The sequence below is a fragment of the Physella acuta genome, unplaced genomic scaffold (genome assembly GCF_028476545.2).
Source record: "Physella acuta isolate Inbredline_101_S28 unplaced genomic scaffold, ASM2847654v3 ptg000200l, whole genome shotgun sequence".
Classification (NCBI taxonomy): Eukaryota; Metazoa; Mollusca; class Gastropoda; family Physidae; genus Physella; species Physella acuta.
The window spans coordinates 1071399-1093502 of NW_026731719.1; the positions used below are offsets into that span (position 1 = coordinate 1071399).

The following is a 22104-nucleotide window of genomic DNA, read 5'->3' on the forward strand; positions in this document are numbered from 1 at the left end:
ACAGTTTATGGCCGCCCTGAAGTCATGTGACCAAATGTTTACCCATAAAGTGGCCAATGGATTTCTTCTGACAAAACATGTCATTTATAGCAAGACTCATGATAAAGTGGGTAATGGATTTCTTCTGACAAAACGTGTCATTTATAACAAGACTCATGAAGGTGTAAAATATCGACTGTCAAAACTTTGATTTGGTTAGTGTGAACCGTTACACTACTTCCTCTACGGTCCGTTATCGAACAAGTCATACGTTTGGCAGTATTTGAAAAATGAAACATCACATTCCCAACACAAACAACTTTTGAGAAGGTGTAGATTTTTTTTAATACAGTGTTAATTGCTAGATATTTATACACAGAATTATTCTTTAGTTTGATGCACATGGTAAAATACAATTATTGTGTACCACCCCACTTAAGGCTAACGAAGTAAAACAACATCACTCAGCTAAAACTTCTGTTGTTCACTGATTACAGTGATAATATGTAAGGTATAGGATGACTCCAACGTTTCTATCAGTAAATCTATCTAAGTTTAATCTCTTACATAAATGTTTTATATGTAACAAGACTCACTACTGGAACAATAGCATATAAACAATGGGTATAAACATCAGGACATTTGATATGGGTTGACAGAATAATTAGATCATTCAGCCTTGATCTAAGGGCTATTTGTCGTATTGCCCTTTGTTTGCGTCATCTTTTGTCTTTAGATTTGATTGCGTGTGCTTTTTGTCTTTGATATATACTTATGCCATCTTTTGTCTTTAACGTTTTGTGTGTGTGCTTTTTTTCTTTGATAGATTTGTAATGCATCTTTTGTCTTCAACGTTGTTTGTGTGTATGTTAGCTTTTGTCTCTGATAGTTTTCTGTGTACGTTAGCTTTCGTCTTTGATACGTATTTATGAAAGTTAATTTAATTAATATACGATATATTTTTACCCTAACTGTTTTCAATGTTTGGTATTTTGTGATGTGTCCGATTTTGTCGAGTTGATGTTGTTTAAGCGGTATTAAGGATTTTACATATGTGCACACTGTAGCTATAGATAGTCTATCGAAATTAGCTAGATAGTTATTATAACTAGCAACGATATGCATGAAACAAAGGATGTTGTTAATGGTGTTAATGTATTGGGTGTTGTGGAAATTGTTATTGGTGTTAATGTATTGTGGTGTTGCGGATTATGTTAATGTTGATGTATGGGGTGTTGTATATTTTACTCTAAGCGTCTCTACCCAAGAACTAGCCTACACTGAACTTAGCCACAAAAAGTTTTGAGAAACGTGCTAGACAAAGATCGGTTAAATACAAGACAAAAATAAAAATGTATTTCACTTGACTGCGATTTAATTGGACATTGTCGCCATCTCACACAGGAAATGGCAGTGATCGGAGCAGAGACCATCGTTCAGAGCGTTGTTGGCGGGGGAGACACCACCACAGTTCTCGTTTCCATTGGAGTTGTTAGGCTCACCTGTAGTGGGAGTACAGGTAAATACAGTATCACAGGAGGTAACATAATACAGGTAAATACAATATCACTAGAGGTAACGTAATACAGGTAAATACAATATCACAAGAGGTGACATAATACAGGTAAATACAATATCACTAGAGGTAACGTAATACAGGTAAATACAATATCACAAGAGGTAACAATATAGGTAAATACAATATCAAAGTGGTAACACGATACAGGTAAATACAATATCCCAAGGGGTAAGAAAATACAGGTAAATAAATTATCACAGGAGGTAACATGATACAGGTAAATACAGTATCACAGGAGGTAACATGATACAGGTAAATACAGTATCACAGGCGGTAACATAATACAGGTAAATACAGTATCACAGGAGGTAACATGATACAGGTAAATAAATTATCACAGGAGGTGACATAATACAGGTAAATACAGTATCACAGGAGGTAACATAATACAGGTAAATACATTCAGCTGATCTGATGTTCTAACTAGAGAAGGGTAGAGCTGGTCATAAGAAATATCGATTTACGAATTCTCGTTTTAAATCTATGTAAACAATACCAAGTTTTTAGTAATTATTTTTTTCAAAGGTATATACGGTGTAGGTAATTGTTAACTACAAAGTTATGCAAATATGTTGTAGGTAATCGTTAGCTAAAATATATGTAAATATGTTGTAAGAACGTTACAAATCTAGCTGGTGTACACCACCATCAATCAAATGTTTGGGGTGTGATTAAAATATTCCACCTCCCCCCCACATCCCAATATATACACAAGTCTGTCAATAGCAACGTTAGTTTGTCCACCAACCTAAAGCAAAGATCACCCGCCTCCAGCTGTCTGAGACAATGCTTGCGTCATCCACCCACTGAAAAACGTCTTCAGTCACCAGGTCATTTAAGCCCATCCAGAAATATGTTTTATATTGTAAACTGACAGCCTTCATGATGGCCAACTTTTCGCTTGTCTTAGCCGTATACATGTTCCCTCCTAATGCTGCAAGAGTGAGTAGAGCACCAACTCTTTTTACACATTACATTATATATATATATATATATATATATATAATTTATTTTTTATAATGTTTTTTTTAAAATTTAATCGCTATAATATTTTATTTACAAACTGAGATTACCTTTACAACTTTATAAACTGAGATTACCTTTACAAACTTCCCTGGCGTCCGTGTAGTTTAAAGTATCAGCTGACATTCTGACACAAACCCTGACGTCGCCACTCTGTTGGAGGGTGAAGTTTGCCGCAGTGTTACACGGTTGGGTGCTCCTGTAGGTGTTCACGTGACTGATGGCTACAGGTGAGGACGTGGGCCAGGCGCCTACAGGAGAGATGACTTAGTAAATTATTCAACATGATTAGTGACATGAACGCACCTACTTTGTCTTCATTTAATTATTGTGTAAATTTTACATCTACTTCCTTATAATAAATATCATACCTAGACTGCAGGTGTTGAGGTGTTCGTTGAAAACAAAACTAAAACAAGAATTGTTTCTCATGAGACATTGTCTGGCACAGGTGAAGCGACCAATTCCAGCAAGTTCCACACCAAGTGGGACAAACTTCAGGTACGGGTTGGTCAACAAGACGAACCGTGACGTCACCACCGATGTTGTTAGTGTGGCTGTGCCTAGTGCAAATGATTTGACCAAAGATACTTTTGTTTGCATAAATTCAATGAATGTTTCACTTTAGTTTAAAAAGGAACACCTAACTAATTTTAAGTATAGACTAACCTGCCTGTACCAGAAGTGTTGCTAGGATACAGTGGCACATGTAGATCAAATCCTTCAGCATCTTTGTAGGTTGTGATGTAGGTTGTGCTGTAGGTTGTGATGTAGGTTGTGATGTAGGTTGTGATGTAGGTTGTGATGTAGGTTGTGACGTAGGTTGTGATGTAGGTTGTTGTTGTGTGGCCTATATTTTATCTCATCGATCAAGTTGAAATGCGATGTTTTTTTTTTCAAAATTCTTCACGTGCTCTTTATTGAAGTCTAGCTGAAAATATTTGAGCTCGAGATGGCCTTTTATAAAGTTATTTCTTTAATAGGCAGAACGTCCTGAGTAATGAAAACATGAGAACAAAAAATCATTCTAAAGCACGGGTTCCCAACCTGGGGGTCGCGACCCCCCTGGGGGTCGCGAAGGTCTTTCTGGGGGGTCGCCAACTGGTATACTAAACTTTAGTAATTTGAAACAAAACATAAATATTTAGAAGAATTTTTGAAATTCGACTTCATTAACATCACTGGAAATGTAATAGAGAAGAAACAAATCGCACTGTACAAAGTTGTTCTCAGTCACGAATCTATGAAATCTTTACCGGAATACACCAAAAAAGATATGGAGTTCTTTCGTTGATAAGAAGCTAGTTGCAAACGCCAGAAACTTGATCGAACAGGAAGTTTTCACCAGCATTAGTGCAAGCATCAAATAAAGTCGCGATAGAAAATGCCAAGCAAAAAAAATATATAAAAAAATAGGAGAAAATCTCATCAAACGCTGCATGTACGTAAATGTTAAATAACACATTTTTATTGAAATTAAGCTTTTACCGTTGTTTGCTTTTCAAGTTGATAAATCAACAAACGTGAGTTCGTGTTGCAGTTGCTGGTCTGTGTCTATATTCATGCGGATGATAGCAAAGAAGTGTTGCTATTTTGTGAAGATAGCATGGAGAAAATAAATACCTTTTTTAAAAACTGGATGATTAAAATGAGTTAGAACGGCTGCGGGGGTTTGTACAGATGGTGCGCCATCTATGTTTAGCTCAAAATCGGGCTTTCAGAAAACAGAAAAGATTTAGCTCCCTAACCACTGCCCTATCCAATCGACATCAATAGTCCATTACTAGTATAAGTCGTAAATTATATAAAATCTGGAGCCTTCAAAGAACTGAGCAAAAACGTTAATATAGATCACGAGGTTCTGCTCTTCTACACTACAGTACGCTGACTGTCAAACGAAATGTTGTAAATTGTGTTTTTGAATTGAAATCTGAAATCAAATTGTTCTTGGGAGTGCAAAGGAAAGAAGACTTTTTGGTATACTTAAAACGACATAGAGTGGTTGGAGAGAGTATCATACCTAGCAGATGTGTTCGAACATCAAGATAAGCTTAACCTGAAGCTTCAGGGAAAATGAACGTATATTATAACTTTCCTTGATAATCTCGGGGCATTTTTATCAAAGCTGCAAAATCGGTAAAGAAACCAAATCGTGGAAATATTGTAAATTTGAGAAACTCTGCTGTGTGGTAGATGAATCTGATTGTGAGATAATTAAAATTTTGAAAGAAGCGATTTCTGGGCATCTTGAATCTCTTGAAAACGAACTGCATGGCTATTTCTCTGAGCTAAAAAAAGAAGAATCTGCATTTACGCATAACCCATTCTCTTCTTCCCTTGATGTTGCCAGCATTCCCGATGAATTACAAGATGAATTCTTTGATTTGCAGAATGATTTCGAGCAAGATGAAAAACTGCAGGCACAATTTTGGTGTAGTCTTCGCCATTCATACCCAAACGTAAAATTGATTGACTTTTCGAGAATATATTTTCAACACTATTCTTCGATTAAAAACAAAATTAAGATAATTATAACGACATAGGTTGGCTTTAACAAAATATTTTAAATTAAAAACTTAACCACGAAGGTTTAGTGAATAGTATGCAATTTTACTCATGCTATTAAAACAGTTATCAAGAGTAGTTCATATTGAAAGTCTACTAGAAAACCTTATTTTAGTGCTTATTAATTTCCATACTAATTTCGGCTTTTTAATTCTATGGGGGTCGCGGGTCACTTACTTTTTATAAAAGGGGGTCGCCACTCGAAAAAGGTTGGGAACCACTGTTCTAAAGTTTAAACTGGTACTTTAATTAAGTAAACCAGAGTTATACCAACCTTTACATCATTTATCGACTGTGTTGTAGTAAGCCCTGAGTGGAACTATGTTTACACAACTGGATTTATGTCTGTGTAAGATGTTGCTGCAAGATTCAACTTTAGCGACCAGCAACTGAGTTCTCGTAAGCATCAGTAAAACATCTGACTAAACAAGCCGCACTGATTAAATATAGATTATGTAAGAAACCTACAGGATCGCCATCAATTGTTGTTATTGTTGTACAATTGTATGCTATTGAATCTTAGCAAGTAATCAATCTAACCAGTGATTATTGTTTGGATGCGGACCATTATTTGTTGTACAAACCATCCTATGTTGCTGAGTTCAATCAACTCCATTGTTGAGACACAACATACTGGGGGAGTACAAGACAATCACGACACACCGTCTCATGTAAGGTTAAGTTACATGTCTGGCTTAAGGATCGATACACCAGCTCATATACGTTCATTAAAAATCTCTAATTATTGCATTGGGTTACTCTATTATTTTACTAAGTAGATTTTCTCAAATATTTATTTACTGAATAAATTATAATCAGAGAATTACATAAAAGAATCAATTACATGTTTACACTGCACAAAGCGCACGTAATCAACAAATGTGACACAAACCCCCATATAGCTAGTGGACTGACGAAAACATCACTTAGATAAAAATAAATCTTTTCTAAGACATCACTGAGATAAAACATAAAACTTAAACTAAAACATCACTGGCACCTCTACAACCTTTACCTGCCAGTTTGGCACCTCTACAACCTTTACCTGCCAGTTTGGCACCTCTACAACCTTTACCTGCAAGTTTGGCACCTCTACAACCTTTACCTGCCAGTCTGGCACCTCTACAACCTTTACCTGCAAGTTTGGCACCTCCACAACCTTTACCTGCAAGTTTGGCACCTCTACAACCTTTACCTGCAAGTTTGGCACCTCTACAACCTTTACCTGCCAGTTTGGCACCTCTACAACCTTTACCTGCCAGTTTGGCACCTCTACAACCTTTACCTGCCAGTTTGGCACCTCTACAACCTTTACCTGCCAGTTTGGCACCTCTACAACCTTTACCTGCCAGTTTGGCACCTCTACAACCTTTACCTGCCAGTTTGGCACCTCTACAACCTTTACCTGCCAGTTTGGCACCTCTACAACCTTTACCTGCAAGTTTGGCACCTCTACAACCTTTACCTGCCAGTTTGGCACCTCTACAACCTTTACCTGCCAGTTTGGCACCTCTACAACCTTTACCTGCAAGTTTGGCACCTCTACAACCTTTACCTGCAAGTTTGGCACCTCTACAACCTTTACCTGCAAGTTTGGCACCACCACAACCTTTACCTGCAAGTTTGGCACCTCTACAACCTTTACCTGCAAGTTTGGCACCTCTACAACCTTTACCTGCCAGTTTGGCACCTCTACAACCTTTACCTGCAAGTTTGGCACCTCTACAACCTTTACCTGCCAGTTTGGCACCTCTACAACCTTTACCTGCCAGTTTGGCACCTCTACAACCTTTACCTGCAAGTTTGGCACCTCCACAACCTTTACCTGCAAGTTTGGCACCACCACAACCTTTACCTGCCAGTTTGGCACCTCTACAACCTTTACCTGCCAGTTTGGCACCTCTACAACCTTTACCTGCCAGTTTGGCACCTCTACAACCTTTACCTGCCAGTTTGGCACCTCTACAACCTTTACCTGCCAGTTTGGCACCTCTACAACCTTTACCTGCCAGTTTGGCACCTCTACAACCTTTACCTGCCAGTTTGGCACCTCTACAACCTTTACCTGCCAGTTTGGCACCTCTACAACCTTTACCTGCCAGTTTGGCACCTCTACAACCTTTACCTGCCAGTTTGGCACCTCTACAACCTTTACCTGCCAGTTTGGCACCTCTACAACCTTTACCTGCAAGTTTGGCACCTCTACAACCTTTACCTGCCAGTTTGGCACCTCTACAACCTTTACCTGCAAGTTTGGCACCTCTACAACCTTTACCTGCAAGTTTGGCACCTCTACGATGTTTAGTTTCTCAGAACTTACCTGGGTGTGAACCGTTCAAGTCTGTTGTGCCAGTAGACATTTAGACGTCAGGTCTTTGATCTATTGTGACGAGTGAAGTAGAGACAGATACAAAAACCTCTGGGATACATGCTTACAACACGCAGGTCTTTGATCTATTGTGACGAGTGAAGTAGAGATAGATACAAAACCTCTGGGATACATGATTACAACACGCAGGTCTTTGATCTATTGTGACGAGTGAAGTAGAGATAGATACAAAAACCTCTGGGATACATGCTTACAACACGCAAGATGTATTGTTCAGTCGATGTATGGGCGCATCTTGGAAGGATTCTCTTTAAACAATTCTTTTTGTCCTCATTATTCATTCATGTTTTATTTGTACAATAGTTGATGAGTTACTTGATGTATTTTATAAGAAACAAGTAGAAATGTTTTTTTTCCTCTAGATATTTGTCGACATATATCCTATACTTTTTTCTTTGGTGGGGAGGGTGACACCATGAGGTGCCGCACTGGGTGACACACTACCTAGCGACTCCACTGCCCACATATATCATGAGTAGTTTAATAATCAGAGTCAGTTTAACAGCCTCCACACACACACACACACGTACGCACACACACGTACGCACATACTGGTACAGAGATTGTCGCTGGTACAGAGATGGTCGCTGGTACAGAGATGTTCGCTGGTACAGAGATGTTCGCTGGTACAGAGATGGTCGCTGGTACAGAGATGGTCGCTGGTACAGAGATGGTCGCTGGTACAGAGATAGTCGCTGGTACAGAGATGGTACAGAGATGGTCGTTTAACAGAGATGGTCGATGGTACAGAGATGGTCGTTTAACAGAGATGGTTGCTGGTACAGAGATGGTCGCTGGTACAGAGATGGTCGCTGGTACAGAGATGGTCGCTGTAGTACATAGACTGTCGCTGGAGTTTAGAGGCTAATGATATTTCAAGTTGTTATACAATATTCACGATTTACTTTTATATAAAATTGAACTGATTAAAAATATTTTTAATAATTTATTAATAATAAATTTCAAAAATGAAATTTGATTTAATTTTTTATCACTGTTGTAATAAAATTAAGAAACAATCAACAGTATCATAAAGCTTACAATTCTAAAAATGAAATTTAATTACCTTTGTTGAAATCGCAGTGCTAATACAATTTTGTCTAAATATTTAAATAACATTTCGTCAAGCTAGCTAAGAATTGTTTATGCAAATTTCTGTCAAGAAAACATTTTAATTGTATCAAACTGTACGTTTAGTTTGCCTATGCTAACACTCATCAACCGATCAACTTGTTTAGATCAATATCTTATAATACATTAATTAAACAATTTATAAACAACGATGTTGCGTCCTTATTTAAATTGAGAGCGTGATTATTACATGTCACATAATTGTAAGGATTAGAGACACACGGAAGATATTGACGGGACTTAAACCCAGGGTACCATCTATTGATGGACTCCCAATTTTGCACCGTAACTATGAAGGCTCTAAAATGGTATTTCGTGAAAGGCAGTAAATTTTCTATAGTTTTTCACATGAGTTCTGTGAATGTAAACCAAGGTATAACATTACCGTGAGTAATGCAAGATTCTAACGTTTATGGACGGTATAAATGACGGCACACTACACTTAAACAGTTGTTTATGAACATTTTTAACGCTCACAAAATTGTTGAGAATACTGCGTGAAGATTTCTGCGATTAAAAATTAAAATTTCTGAGGTTCGGCGCCCGAGCAGAAGGGTGCAGTTTGCGCCCAAAGTTCCCGAGCGGCTGTCTTAACAGCAGGGACACGTTAATTGGGCGTCCTTCTTGAGGGTACTTCTGCACTAGACGCAAACGCCGGCGTCCAGGAGGTCGTTGGCACGGAGCATCCGCCGTACACCCCTACACCCCGTACACCCCGTACACCCCGTACACCCCTACACCCCGTACACCCCGTACACCCCGTACACCCCTACACCCCGTATACCCCGTACACCCCGTACACCCCGTACACCCCGTACACCCCGTACACCCCGTACACCCCGTACACTCCTACACCCCGTACACTCCTACACCCCTTAGATTCCTTACAAGAGTTAGTTTTAAATGTGTCGGGGAGACCTATCACAGAGTTGATGTCAAAGTCAAGAATTTTTTTTTTCTAATGACGTAATGTTGACAAAAACAAATATCGATCAAGTGCGTGCTACAATTGTCGTTAAAGGCTTTAAACCAGAAGAATTATTGTTAGCTAGCTTTTTCAAGTCATTTTTTACTATTCTAAGCCTAGGTAATACAGCTTGAAAGCAATTATTGCTTGCTGTTTCAAATAATAAAATCGGTCGGCCTATCGCTTGTTTAATTTAACGTTTCCTCTGGTTCTAGCATAGCCACAATGATTGTATAATTGACACAATGATTGTAACATAAGCACAATAATTGTGTAACATAGCCACAATGATTGAATGTGCTCATGGGAGGAATTCAGTCTAGTTGACTAGCAAATTCAACCAACAATTTGTTCTTCTGGTCACTCTAGGATCCTAGTTCAAGTTTTTTTTTTGCATGTTTTTTTCTTTAGTAAAATGTTTCAGATCTTCTTAGATAACATTTTTTGTATTTCCTTTCACTTTGATCCAACGACACTATTTTTCTCGATACTAATGAAAACGAAAATATCACTTTTAAATGTAATACATGTAAAGTGGTTTTAATGAATTAGGAAATGGTACAAAACTATTCAAACTGACAACATTAACAGGATAGAAAGTTTGAACAATCGAAAGTGCTTTTACAAATAATACTGAGAAATGAAGAAATGGTATGGGTTAAACAGTAGAATAATGTAATACAAATAGTAATTAATGAAATGTACTTTGAATTTTACAGGCATACAAACATCAGTAATTACTACATAATGTATACCACAATATAACAACAAAACAGAAATAAGAAAGAATGACCAAGATAAGAATATTGAAGAAATGTTCAGAAGGTTCGGGCTGTCATCTCACACAGGTATCTCTGTAGATTTGAGCAGGGCAGGTCCACGAGGGCTTTGTTTGTCTGGAGGTACACAACACAGTTCTCACTGACTCCTCCACTGGGCTCGCCTGCAAGTACAGGATTGTGATCAGCCCAGATAGACATAGGTAGACTGGTATGTTGGGGAGTAGGACATCACATTGGGATACTGGGAGTAGGACATCACACTGGGATACTGGGAGTAGGACATCACACTGCGATACTGGGAGTAGGACATCACACAGGGATACTGGGAGTAGGACATCACACTGCGATACTCAGAGTAGGACATCACACTGGGATACTGGGATAGGACATCACACTGGTAGGACATCACACTGCGACACTCGGTGTAGGACATCACACTGCGATACTGGGAGTAGGACATCACACTGCGACACTCGGAGTAGGACATCACACTGGTAGGACATCACACTGGGATACTGGGAGTAGGACATCACACTGGGATACTCGGAGTAGGACATCACACTGCGATACTGGGAGTAGGACATCACACTGCGACACTCGGAGTAGGACATCACTCCCTCCCCGTCAGTCCCACCTTAGATAAATATTCTAAAAATCAAAGTCCTTTTTCATTTCCACCTCCGCCCAGACTAACTCGGCGAAGGACACCAACCCCTTGTAATTTATATATAATCTGAAGGTAATTCTAAAATGAATTAGAAGTAAGGTAGTGAAATAGGGGCCAAGTGAAAGGGTTAATGGAATATGGTTTAGGTCTCTCTTACAATATACTGTTAATCAGGTCATCGGTATCGTCAAAACTATTTATTTACGAGAAAAATGGCCCGTTGAGGAAGGATACAACGGGCGCTAGGTCGATAGCGCTGTCTATTTTCTCTAAACCAAAACCAAAGCCACCACCTTAACATTAAATTGAATCGGAAATGACAAATTACTTTGCAAACGGATTTTTATCAAGAATCGTCATTTTAATCGGATTTAAGCTTGATCTACACTTAGTTACTCCGCATTGATACTAAATACAGTCGTAGCCACACCCCTAAGCCATGCACCTAATCTCAATCATGACAAAAGTCGCATTTAGAGTTTCTTTCAGGCGACTCTACTTGGGGATAGGGGGCTCCGCCCCCCCCCCCCCCCCCATTCCCCCCACACCATAAAGCACTTCTATCGTCACATTCAACGAAATTATATAAATTTTCCAGTTTCCGCCCACTCCAAGAAAATTCCGCCCCTGCCCCCGAAAAATTTCAAGTATCCCCCTCCGTCTCCGGTGATGAAAACGTCTGAAAGAAACACTGGTCGCATTTGTAGATCACACAAACTAACGGTAGAAACTGTGCACGCTTAAAACTTTTTAGATTAGAAAATTTAAAGTTCCCCTCTCCTCGGAGGAAAAAGTCTGAAAGAAAAACTGGTGTCGCGCTTAGGCACTACCCGAAGAATTCTGTGAAAGAAACTCTAAATGCAAAAACACTTTTAAGTTTATACACATTAGTTATGCCGTAATATCAGTCTATTTTATTATAGAGTATCGATGACGTCATATCTTTTGATTTGGGGGGGGGGGGGGAGGCTTAGATGTTCTACCGGGGGGAGGGATTCGCCCCTACCCGAAGAATTGTATGAAAGAAACTCTTCACGCAAACAATTTAGATTAGACAAAATTGGCTTTTTTTTTCAATGTTTACTCGAGAATCAATGACGTCAAATTATTGTGGGCACTCTCCGGCTTAATAATATTTTCAACTATATTCTCAATGTGACGTCATGTTTTGTTTTCGTTTTACTATGCAAGTTTTAATTTGCTTGTGTTTTCTCTATATCGTTCTTGTCAGATACATACATACACAGATAGACAGACAGCGAATCTATTAGTATTAATATCAAAGCTCTCAGACGGCTACTTATACATTTGTTCTGGTAAGATAACACAGGTAACACAGGTAACTCGGGTAACACGGGTAACACGGGTAACTCGGGTAACACATGTAACTTGGGTGAATCGGGTAACACGGGTAAATCGGGTAACACGGATAATTAGACATACATACATTTTGCATGTTTTTTTACCTGATTTTCGGCAAAGCCTGACTTAAAGATCTGTGACCTCCAGCTGTCAGAGAGAAGAGACTGACTCACCTGACTTAAAGATATGTGACCTCCAGCTGTCTGTAAGAACAGACCGACTCACCCGACTTAAAGATCTGTGACCTCCAGCTGTCAGAGAGAAGAGACTGACTCACCTGACTTAAAGATCTGTGACCTCCAGCTGTCAGAGAGAAGAGACTGACTCACCTGACTTAAAGATATGTGACCTCCAGCTGTCTGTAAGAACAGACCGACTCACCCGACTTAAAGATCTGTGACCTCCAGCTGTCAGAGAGAAGAGACTGACTCACCTGACTTAAAGATCTGTGACCTCCAGCTGTCAGAGAGAAGAGACTGACTCACCTGACTTAAAGATATGTGACCTCCAGCTGTCTGTAAGAACAGACCGACTCACCCGACTTAAAGATCTGTGACCTCCAGCTGTCAGAGAGAAGAGACTGACTCACCTGACTTAAAGATATGTGACCTCCAGCTGTCTGTAAGAACAGACCGACTCACCTGCCTTAAAGATCTGTGACCTCCAGCTGTCTGTAAGAACAGACCGACTCACCTGCCTTAAAGATCTGTGACCTCCAGCTATCAGAGAGAACAGACTTATCATCCGCCCATAGGAAAACATCCTCCGTCTCCATGTCATTTAAACCAACCCAAAAGTTGAAGGTCGTTTGAAAATCTTTCATAATGGTCACTTTTTCTGGCGTCTTTGGCGTGTACAGGTTTCCTCCATAAGCTGTGGAATGATAAACACAGCAGACAAGGATTTCGCAGATAAATATAAACGAATGTTTTTCTTTGGACCATGTTTCTATGTGGCCAGATCACATGACTAGTGTAGTATTATACATTCGTGCTATACTGTGTTGTCAGTCAGCTAGAGTTTTGATACAAACAGTTTTGACAGGTTGTGATACAAAGCACTAGATAATTTAACGCAGGCTTACCTTTACAATAGCCGTGGGATGTCGTGAGATTAAATGCCCTAGATAATTTAACGCAGGCTTACCTTTACAATAGCCATAGGATGTCGTGAGATTAAATGCCCTAGATAATTTAACGCAGGCTTACCTTTACAGTAGCCATAGGATGTCGTGAGATTAAATGGCCTAGATAATTTAACCCCAGGCTTACCTTTACAGTAGCCATAGGATGTGGTAAAATTAAATGCATTTGAAGACAGCCTGAGACAAACCCTGAAGTCGCCACTCTGGTGAAGGACAAAACCCTCCGCAGTGTTGCATGGCTTGCTGCTCAAGTATATGTTCACGTGACTGGTGTTTGCAGACGACGTCGGCCATTTCCCTGCAGATGAGGTCATTCAGCGAATACACAAGACACTAACATTAAACCTTTATTTCAGCTTTACCTGCAGTTTGAAAATTATCAATTCTTAATCGTTCAAAAGTTAATTATCTAGACTATTTCTATTGTGAAGGCAACTAGTTATGTATGTAAAACTAGCATGCGTAAAAAAAAAAATCATTAAAAAGGTTTTAATAACAAGCTTTTATGTACTAATGCACTAAAAAGTAGAAAATAAATTATAGACTACTATTTAAATTACTATAAAGAAAAGTAGAACACACATTGGCAACCGCCCATGTGTAAGGACCTAGAGTAGCACTCTCGGGAGCCCCAGGTTGAACTACCACATGAGCGCCATGTATAGCACCTGGCTCGGTTTAATAATCAAGTGTCGTGTGCCACCGTGTTAATGTCGGGGGCCAAAGCGTGAAGTGTAGAAAAGCGCACCCTCCCGGAGCCGCCCATAATAAATTTTAATTAGTTTTTTTGGAGACATTTTTTCAGGAGTATTCTGATCTAATTTCTAAAGTTTCATAGCATTCGGATGAACCGTGTAATCCTGCATCCGACATTTTTCTCTTATACAGAGAAAAATCACATCTCACCACGACTAGGCGTCACCCCTTCGAAATTAAAATCTTTTTTTTTGCCACAGAAACCATTCCAGAAGTATTTAGCAGCAGCTTTCTAATGTTTTATGGCGATCATATGACAAGTGTAGTAATACAGAAAAGATACTCCCACAAAATATACATCCATTTATATATATATATATATATATATATATATATATATATATATATATATATATATATATATATATATATATATATATATATATATATATATATATATATATATATATATATATATATATATATATATATATATATATATATATATATATATATATATACCAAACAAATACCTAAACTACATGTGTTGAGTTGCTCGTCAAAGACAAAATTAAAACACGAATTGTCTCTAAGGACACATTGTCTGGCACATGTGAAGAGATCAACTCCAGCAAGTTCCACACCAAGTGGGACAAACTTCAGGTACGGGTTGGTCAACAAATTAAACTGGGTCAAGGTTCCCGAAGTGGCAGACAATCTACCTGTCATGAAATTAGCATTAGATAAATTAATTTAAATGGTTTTTTTCGTGTTAGGTTTGACACGAATTGTAATAATGAAATCAACTTGAAGTTAATAGTGGAACACCTACCTTTGAACATTTGGAAGAAGATGAACGTGAACAGCAGTTGCAATGACATCTTTCTGACGTAATGGTATGAGCGATTAGTTCAGTTGAACTATTCCAATAATAATTTGATAGCTGAATGTAAGTCGTGCTCTATAGTCTATATATTTTACGATATCAAAGTTTGCGCTCCATAGCAAGATAATAATCTACAATACAATTCTTTTGGCTACAGACATTTATGGCTCGGAGACCTGGAGCCTTTCAAGTTAAATAGAGGCAGAATACAAATACAGACAGACTACAAATACAGACAGGCTACAAATACAGACAGAATTCAAATACAGAGAGAATACTAATACAGACAGACTACAAATACAGACAGGCTACAAATACAGACAGAATTCAAATACAGAGAGAATACTAATACAGACAGACTACAAATACAGACAGATTACAAATACAGACAGACTACAAATACAGACAGACTACAAATACAGACAGACTACAAATACAGACAGACTACAAATACAGACAGAATACAAATACAGACATAATACAAATACAGACAGACTACAAATACAGCCACAAGGCCGTAAAGGAAATAAAAAGCAGAGAAGAAAGTTTTGTTTTTAAAACATTTGATTCAATATTTCCGGCTTTTCAAATCACCGATTCCTGTTCTTTGTGAATTTTTCTCCAGAGTTTTATTAAAAGATATCCTAGAAAAAAGCACGTTTTAAATCAAATATCAGCCAAGGCTGGTATGGTTAGGGGTAGACATTATTGACATTATTTACAAAAATATTAAATATATATTTATATATAGATAGCTATTGACTTTTATTGAATTATTTCTCTGTCAGGTAGGATACATTTAAAATTGAGTAAACTTTGGTTAGATAAAAGATAATCACCGGTGTCTATACTAAGTTGCATTGTGTTCGAAATTTAATGAGATATATTTAAACTGTTAGACTCTTAATGATGTATTCTAAAATATTGGAGATTAAATTAGATAATCTAAGTGTTAAATATCATATTAAAGTATAAGAAAATTAATTGAGATAATCTTAGTGCTTTTGGAAAGGTAAAGAGATAATTTTAAAGTATTAGTAGGTTTAAAATGCAAGAAAGTCTAAACGTTAAATCTATCGCGGTCTCTTGTACTTACTTGCTCGCCTCAACCAACGAACACTAAATGACTTCAACAGTAGATGGTAACACATCAGACTAGCAACCAAGTGCCCTTCACTTATAGCAACTAGATTTCGGCAAAGATAAAATTTTGCAATAAAAAAATAACACCACATCGACAAAGAATACCTATTGATAATGCTTTGTTTCGTCTGCTGCAAATAAATTATTTCGTACTAATTTTTACAATATTGGATTCCCGAAAGAATGGTTCTAGGTTGAAGAGATTTAAAATTTTAATAGATTTAGAAAACTGATGAAATCAATACCTAAAACATTGTATAGATTATAATGAAAAGGCTGGACACAACCGTCTTTCATCTGTTGACGTTAATTGCCCACGCCGTCCCCTGTATGTTGGTACACCAGCACTCCCCACATACACTGGTGTAGACGCTCGTGGGGGTGTGGGGGTGTAGTGGTCTGGGGGTGTGGTGGTCTGAGGGTGGGGTGGTCTGGGGGTGGGGTGGTCTGGTGGTGTGGTGGTCTGGTGGTGTGGTGGTCTGGTGGTGTGGTGGTCTGGTGGTTGGGTGGTCTGGTGGTGTGGTGGTCTGGTGGTGGGGTGGTCTGGTGGTTGGGTGGTCTGGGGGTGGGGTGGTCTGGTTGTTGGGTGGTCTGGGGGTGTAGTGGTCTGGGGGTGTAGTGGTCTGGGGGTGTGGTGGTCTGGTTGTTGGGTGGTCTGGGGGTGGGGTGGTCTGGTGGTTGGGTGGTCTGGTTGTTGGGTGGTCTGGGGGTGTAGTGGTCTGGTTGTTGGGTGGTCTGGTTGTTGGGTGGTCTGGGGGTGTAGTGGTCTGGTTGTTGGGTGTGGGGGTGTGGTAGTCGGGGGGTGAGGTGGTCTGAGGGTGTGGGTGTGTGGGTGTGTGGGGGGTGTGGTAGTCTGGGGGTGTGGGGGTGTGGGGGTGTAGTGGTCTGGGGGTGTGGTGGTCTGGTTGTTGGGTGGTCTGGTTGTTGGGTGGTCTGGGGGTGGGGTGGTCTGAGGGTGTGGGGGTGTGGGGGTGTGGTAGTCTGGGGGTGTGGGGTGTAGTGTTCTGGGGGTGTGGTGGTGAGTTGCTTGATGTATTTTATAAGAAACAAGTAGAAATGTTTTTTTCTCTCTAGATATTTGTCGACATATATGCTATACTTTTTTCTTTGGTGGGGAGGGTGACACCATGAATGCCGCACCGGGTGACACACTACCTAGCGACGCCACTGCCCACATATATCATTAGTAGTTTAATGTACGCAGTACTTTAGTACACATGCTTACAATAGAGTTTTGTTTTACACGATTAAAAATAAAACAAGAATACATAGTGTACCATAGATCTCGGCCCAAAACCCATACATCCACATACTAAATTGTGGGACGGCTGGAGGGGGGGGGGGGGGAATTATCGGCCTAACGTTGTGACTAAAAAAATTTATTTAAAGAATTTTGTCAACTTTTGGTGTACACATGTGCACGCACATACAAACACATAGACATTCTAAATAATACAAATATATATATATATATATATATATATATATATATATATATATATATATATATATATATATATATATATATATATAAATATATATATATATATATATATATATATAAAACTAATTTAATTGACTTTCAACAACATATTAAAACGGTTTAATGAGCCGTAGCGATGATACGAATAATTTAAGTGCAATATTTGCACTATAATGGCTCAATTCACACTGGCGACATTCGGTAAGCAGATGTTACTCTAGGACCACCCTCCACATAATTGTTGATGAGATCTCGAAACACCCCTACATAATCCATAATCCGTTGCTAGCCTTATCTAGGATAGCCTCTCGCCCATTCCTGACACGAATTTTTCAGTTGTCTTTGTCCTGGGCTAGTCTCTCCGTCCTGTGCTAGTCTCTCCGTCCTGGGCTAGTCTCTCCGTCCTGTGCTAGTCTCTCCGTCCTGTGCTAGTCTCTCCGTCCTGGGCTAGTCTCTCCGTCCTGTGCTAGTCTCTCCGTCCTGTGCTAGTCTCTCCGTCCTGTGCTAGTCTCTCCAACTGTCCTGGGCTAGTCTCTCCGTCCTGGGCTAGTCTCTCCGTCCTGGGCTAGTCTTTCCGACTGACCCAGGTGTATCCTGGTGTAATTTTCCATGTCACGTTTCCAGATTTTTCTCGGTCTGCCTCTCTTCCTGCTATTTGGATTCCGTGTGAGGGCCTGCCTTGTTATCCTGGATACAGGCTTCCTGAGTGTGTGGCCAATCCATTTCCATTTTCTCTGGAGGATCTCTACTTCAACTGGCAGTTGATTTGTCCGTAGCCATAGAACATCGTTTCAGATGGTTTTAGGCCAGCGAATTAGCAGGAACTTTCTGAGGCATGCGTTTATAAATGATTGTATTTTCTTCTTATTTATAGCAGTTTTTCTCCATGTCTAAGCTCCATGGAGTAAAACAAATTATACTAGTGTGTTGAAGAACCGGATTTTTATTCTAAGAATATCTCGACTTCTTGTACGGTGTGTTTCATGTGCCAATGTTATCAAATGGAAAATGAGTGTTTGGTTATAATTATTTTTTTAAAGTAAAAGTAATGGAAATATATTGAAAATTAGCCTTAAATTCACAATTTATTTTCAAGTTCTCTGCATTTGCGAATTTTATAACATTATTAAGACTTAAATAAATTGAATTTTTAGAATCGATGTTATAAAATTTGCAAATTGACTTTACGGCCGCCATGATGGTAAAATCTATAGGGGAAAAAAAACGTTTTTACACATGTCAACAACAATGAACGACCCCAATTCGTTAAACTCGACTACCTCTAAGTTATGATGTAGTTACATTACACTTCTATGCGTATGTGTGTTCATGACGGTTTAATATACGTTTGAATAAAGATGATGTAAATGTATGTCTCTGTCACATGTAATGGTTTCAGGACACGACACATCCATCATTACATTGATCAGCTGGTTGAGCTCTCACAACTATCACGTGACTGACCTTAAACTTGGCCATTCAGCCCAGCATTGAGAGCTCTTGTGGCTCGTGGGGGGAGGGGGGTCACTGAAGCGTGTCGAGTGAGAGCGGGGGTCTCGGGGTGTCTAGCAGATTACAAACACTCTGTCCTCCCCCCCCCCATACTAAACCCTACACCTGTATCTGCCCCCCCCCCCAACTAAACGCTACACCTGAGCTCTCCCACATGTTTCACCACTCACCGATATCCCACTAAGCCTAATTAAGCCTAATTAAGCTTAATTAGCACAACGTCTACTCTAAACATCGCTCTCTAAAATTAATTAATATTTTAATTTGATTAGCATGAGCCAGTGTACATCCAGCCATAAGCCGAACCATGTCGATAGAACATGAGGATCAAGTGTTGGCTGAGAACACAAATATAGGAATAAAATGTTAACATAAGAGACAATGATGGTCTATGAATAATACGTCATTCATGTCCCAATCAATGTGGTATAAAAACTACGTGTGACAATGGACAGATTAAATGTTAGACTGTGAAATCTAGTCGGAGATAACGGTTAAACTGGCCGGCATAGTCTGAAGGAAAAGTGGCAGAGTTGAAATTTTACACAGGTAAAGTTTAGAGAACTACGTAATAGGTCTATCCATTTTTAAATCTCTTTTTTAAATTTTGGCTTTCAAAATCATGAAATCAATCAATGGATGATAGTGTTTTGAACATGAAAAATATAAGTGATTATCGTTAAAACATACTGCAATTTAGATAACACATTATTTACTTTTAACAAGTCGTATAAAAATATAAAATATATTTATGTTTTTTGTCAGTTGAAATTTTAAAAGTTAAAGCATGGTGTAATTACTGAGTGCGTCTGTCATATTTTAGACTCGATTATAACCTCAGTATATCTGTATATAACCTCAGTATATCTGTATATAACCTCAGTATATCTGTATATAACCTCAGTATATCTGTATATAACCTCAGTATATCTGTATATAACCTCAGTATATCTGTATATAACCTCAGTATATCTGTATATAAACTCAGTATATCTGTATATAACCTCAGTATACCTGTATATAACCTCAGTATACCTGTATATAACCTCAGTATATCTGTATATAACCTCAGTATATATGTATATAACCTCAGTATATCTGTCCCCTGTTAGACGTACTCAGACCATGACGTCAGCAACATGTCTCATCATCTGTTGGATCGTGTGTTTGATGGATGCCAGGGCCAGCATGGATTACACCCAGTCCTTGCTAGATGCAGTAGAGTGCGGCTCAGCCAAGCCTAACCCTAACGGTCACACCATCTCACTCCAGGAGCCCCAGTCCCCCGGGCCGTTCCACGATCTGACAGCCGCTGAACTTTTCCAGGTAAATATTTGTGGTTCGAATCTCAGTCAGTTGTGGGGAGGGGGAGTGGTTGAACCGTAGCGTGAACCAGCACAGCTTAAGTTACAAGTCAGACGGTACCTAAACTCATGAGTCTACTCAGTACTAATAGGTACCTGGCGCTGACAAGATTTCATCGACCACTTAGAACATGTATATGTCATGCCCACTGGTAAATAATCAAACAATATTAAAATTTGTATCACTATTAAATTAAAACGTGATTATATGTACGGTAAAGAGCTATATCAACAACTTAACGCCGCCCTCATATTATGACACTGTTATAAAGGTTGAACATCGCATCTAGTACATTGTTCTACAGATTAGGAACTTTCTAGAAGCAGATCCCGACATACGAGCGGCCAAGTCTAGCACTGCTCAGGTCAACTCAAGCTACATTTACATGGTGGATCTGTATCTGCCGCCTAAAGCTCAGATGCTGGATTACCTGGACAACTCAGGTGTGTAGTGTGTATGTCAGGTGTGAGTGTATCTGTCGGGTGTGTAGTGTGTCAGATTTATCTGGTGTGTAACAAAGCGAGTCACGTGACCGTGCAAGCACCATGTACCCCCAGGTGCCCGCCCTCCCCGCATGGCTCGTGTCCTGATGAGCCGCGGTGACCTGAGCCCACCAGTCCTGGAGGAGCACGTGTGTGGCCCCCTGCCTCACGTGGTCAGCTGTCGTCTGCTGCGTCACGCCAACAGACGGAACCCGGTGGAGTTTTCGTTGAGGTCAGTTAACATGTTCGTCTTCACTCGTATCGCAAGGTCAAGGTCAGTTAACATGCTCGTCTTCACTCGTACCACAAGGTCATCATCCGTCGTTAGAGATTCCTTAGAGATTCTTTAGAGATTCTTTAGAGATTCTTTAGAGATTCTTTAGAGATTCTTTAGAGATTCTTTAGAGATTCTTTAGAGATTCTTTAGAGATTCTTTAGAGATTCTTTAGAGATTCTTTAGAGATTCTTTAGAGATTCTTTAGAGATTCTTTAGAGATTCTTTAGAGATTCTTTAGAGATTCTTTAGAGATTCTTTAGAGATTCTTTAGAGATTCTTTAGAGATTCTTTAGAGATTCTTTAGAGATTCTTTAGAGATTCTTTAGAGATTCTTTAGAGATTCTTTAGAGATTCTTTAGAGATTCTTTAGAGATTCTTTAGAGATTCTTTAGAGATTCTTTAGAGATTCTTTAGAGATTCTTTAGAGATTCTTTAGAGATTCTTTAGAGATTCTTTAGAGATTCTTTAGAGATTCTTTAGAGATTCTTTAGAGATTCTTTAGAGATTCTTTAGAGATTCTTTAGAGATTCTTTAGAGATTCTTTAGAGATTCTTTAGAGATTCTTTAGAGATTCTTTAGAGATTCTTTAGAGATTCTTTAGAGATTCTTTAGAGATTCCATAGAGATTCCTTAGAGATTCCTTAGAGATTCGTTAGAGATTCCTTAGAGATT

General features: G+C 39.0%; 1 protein-coding gene across 1 annotated transcript; it reads right to left on the bottom strand.

Moving 5' to 3' along the window:
- Positions 1–6123: 6123 nt before the first annotated feature.
- Positions 6124–7506, bottom strand: LOC131937107 (loricrin-like). The gene is made up of 2 exons (XM_059294301.1): positions 7467–7506; positions 6124–7421 (listed from the first exon to the last, which is right to left on the bottom strand). The coding sequence occupies exons 1-2, from the start codon at positions 7504–7506 to the stop codon at positions 6124–6126; spliced, it is 1338 nt and encodes a 445-aa protein (XP_059150284.1).
- Positions 7507–22104: the final 14598 nt, after the last annotated feature.

Excerpts from the sequence above, each read along its gene's own strand:
- LOC131937107 (XM_059294301.1), bottom strand. The coding sequence starts at position 7,506 with ATGTCTACTGGCACAACAGACTTGAACGGTTCACACCCAG. Across the intron at positions 7,422-7,466 it reads CTTGAACGGTTCACACCCAG|GTAAAGGTTGTAGAGGTGCC; the intron begins GTAAGTTCTGAG and ends CCAAACTTGCAG.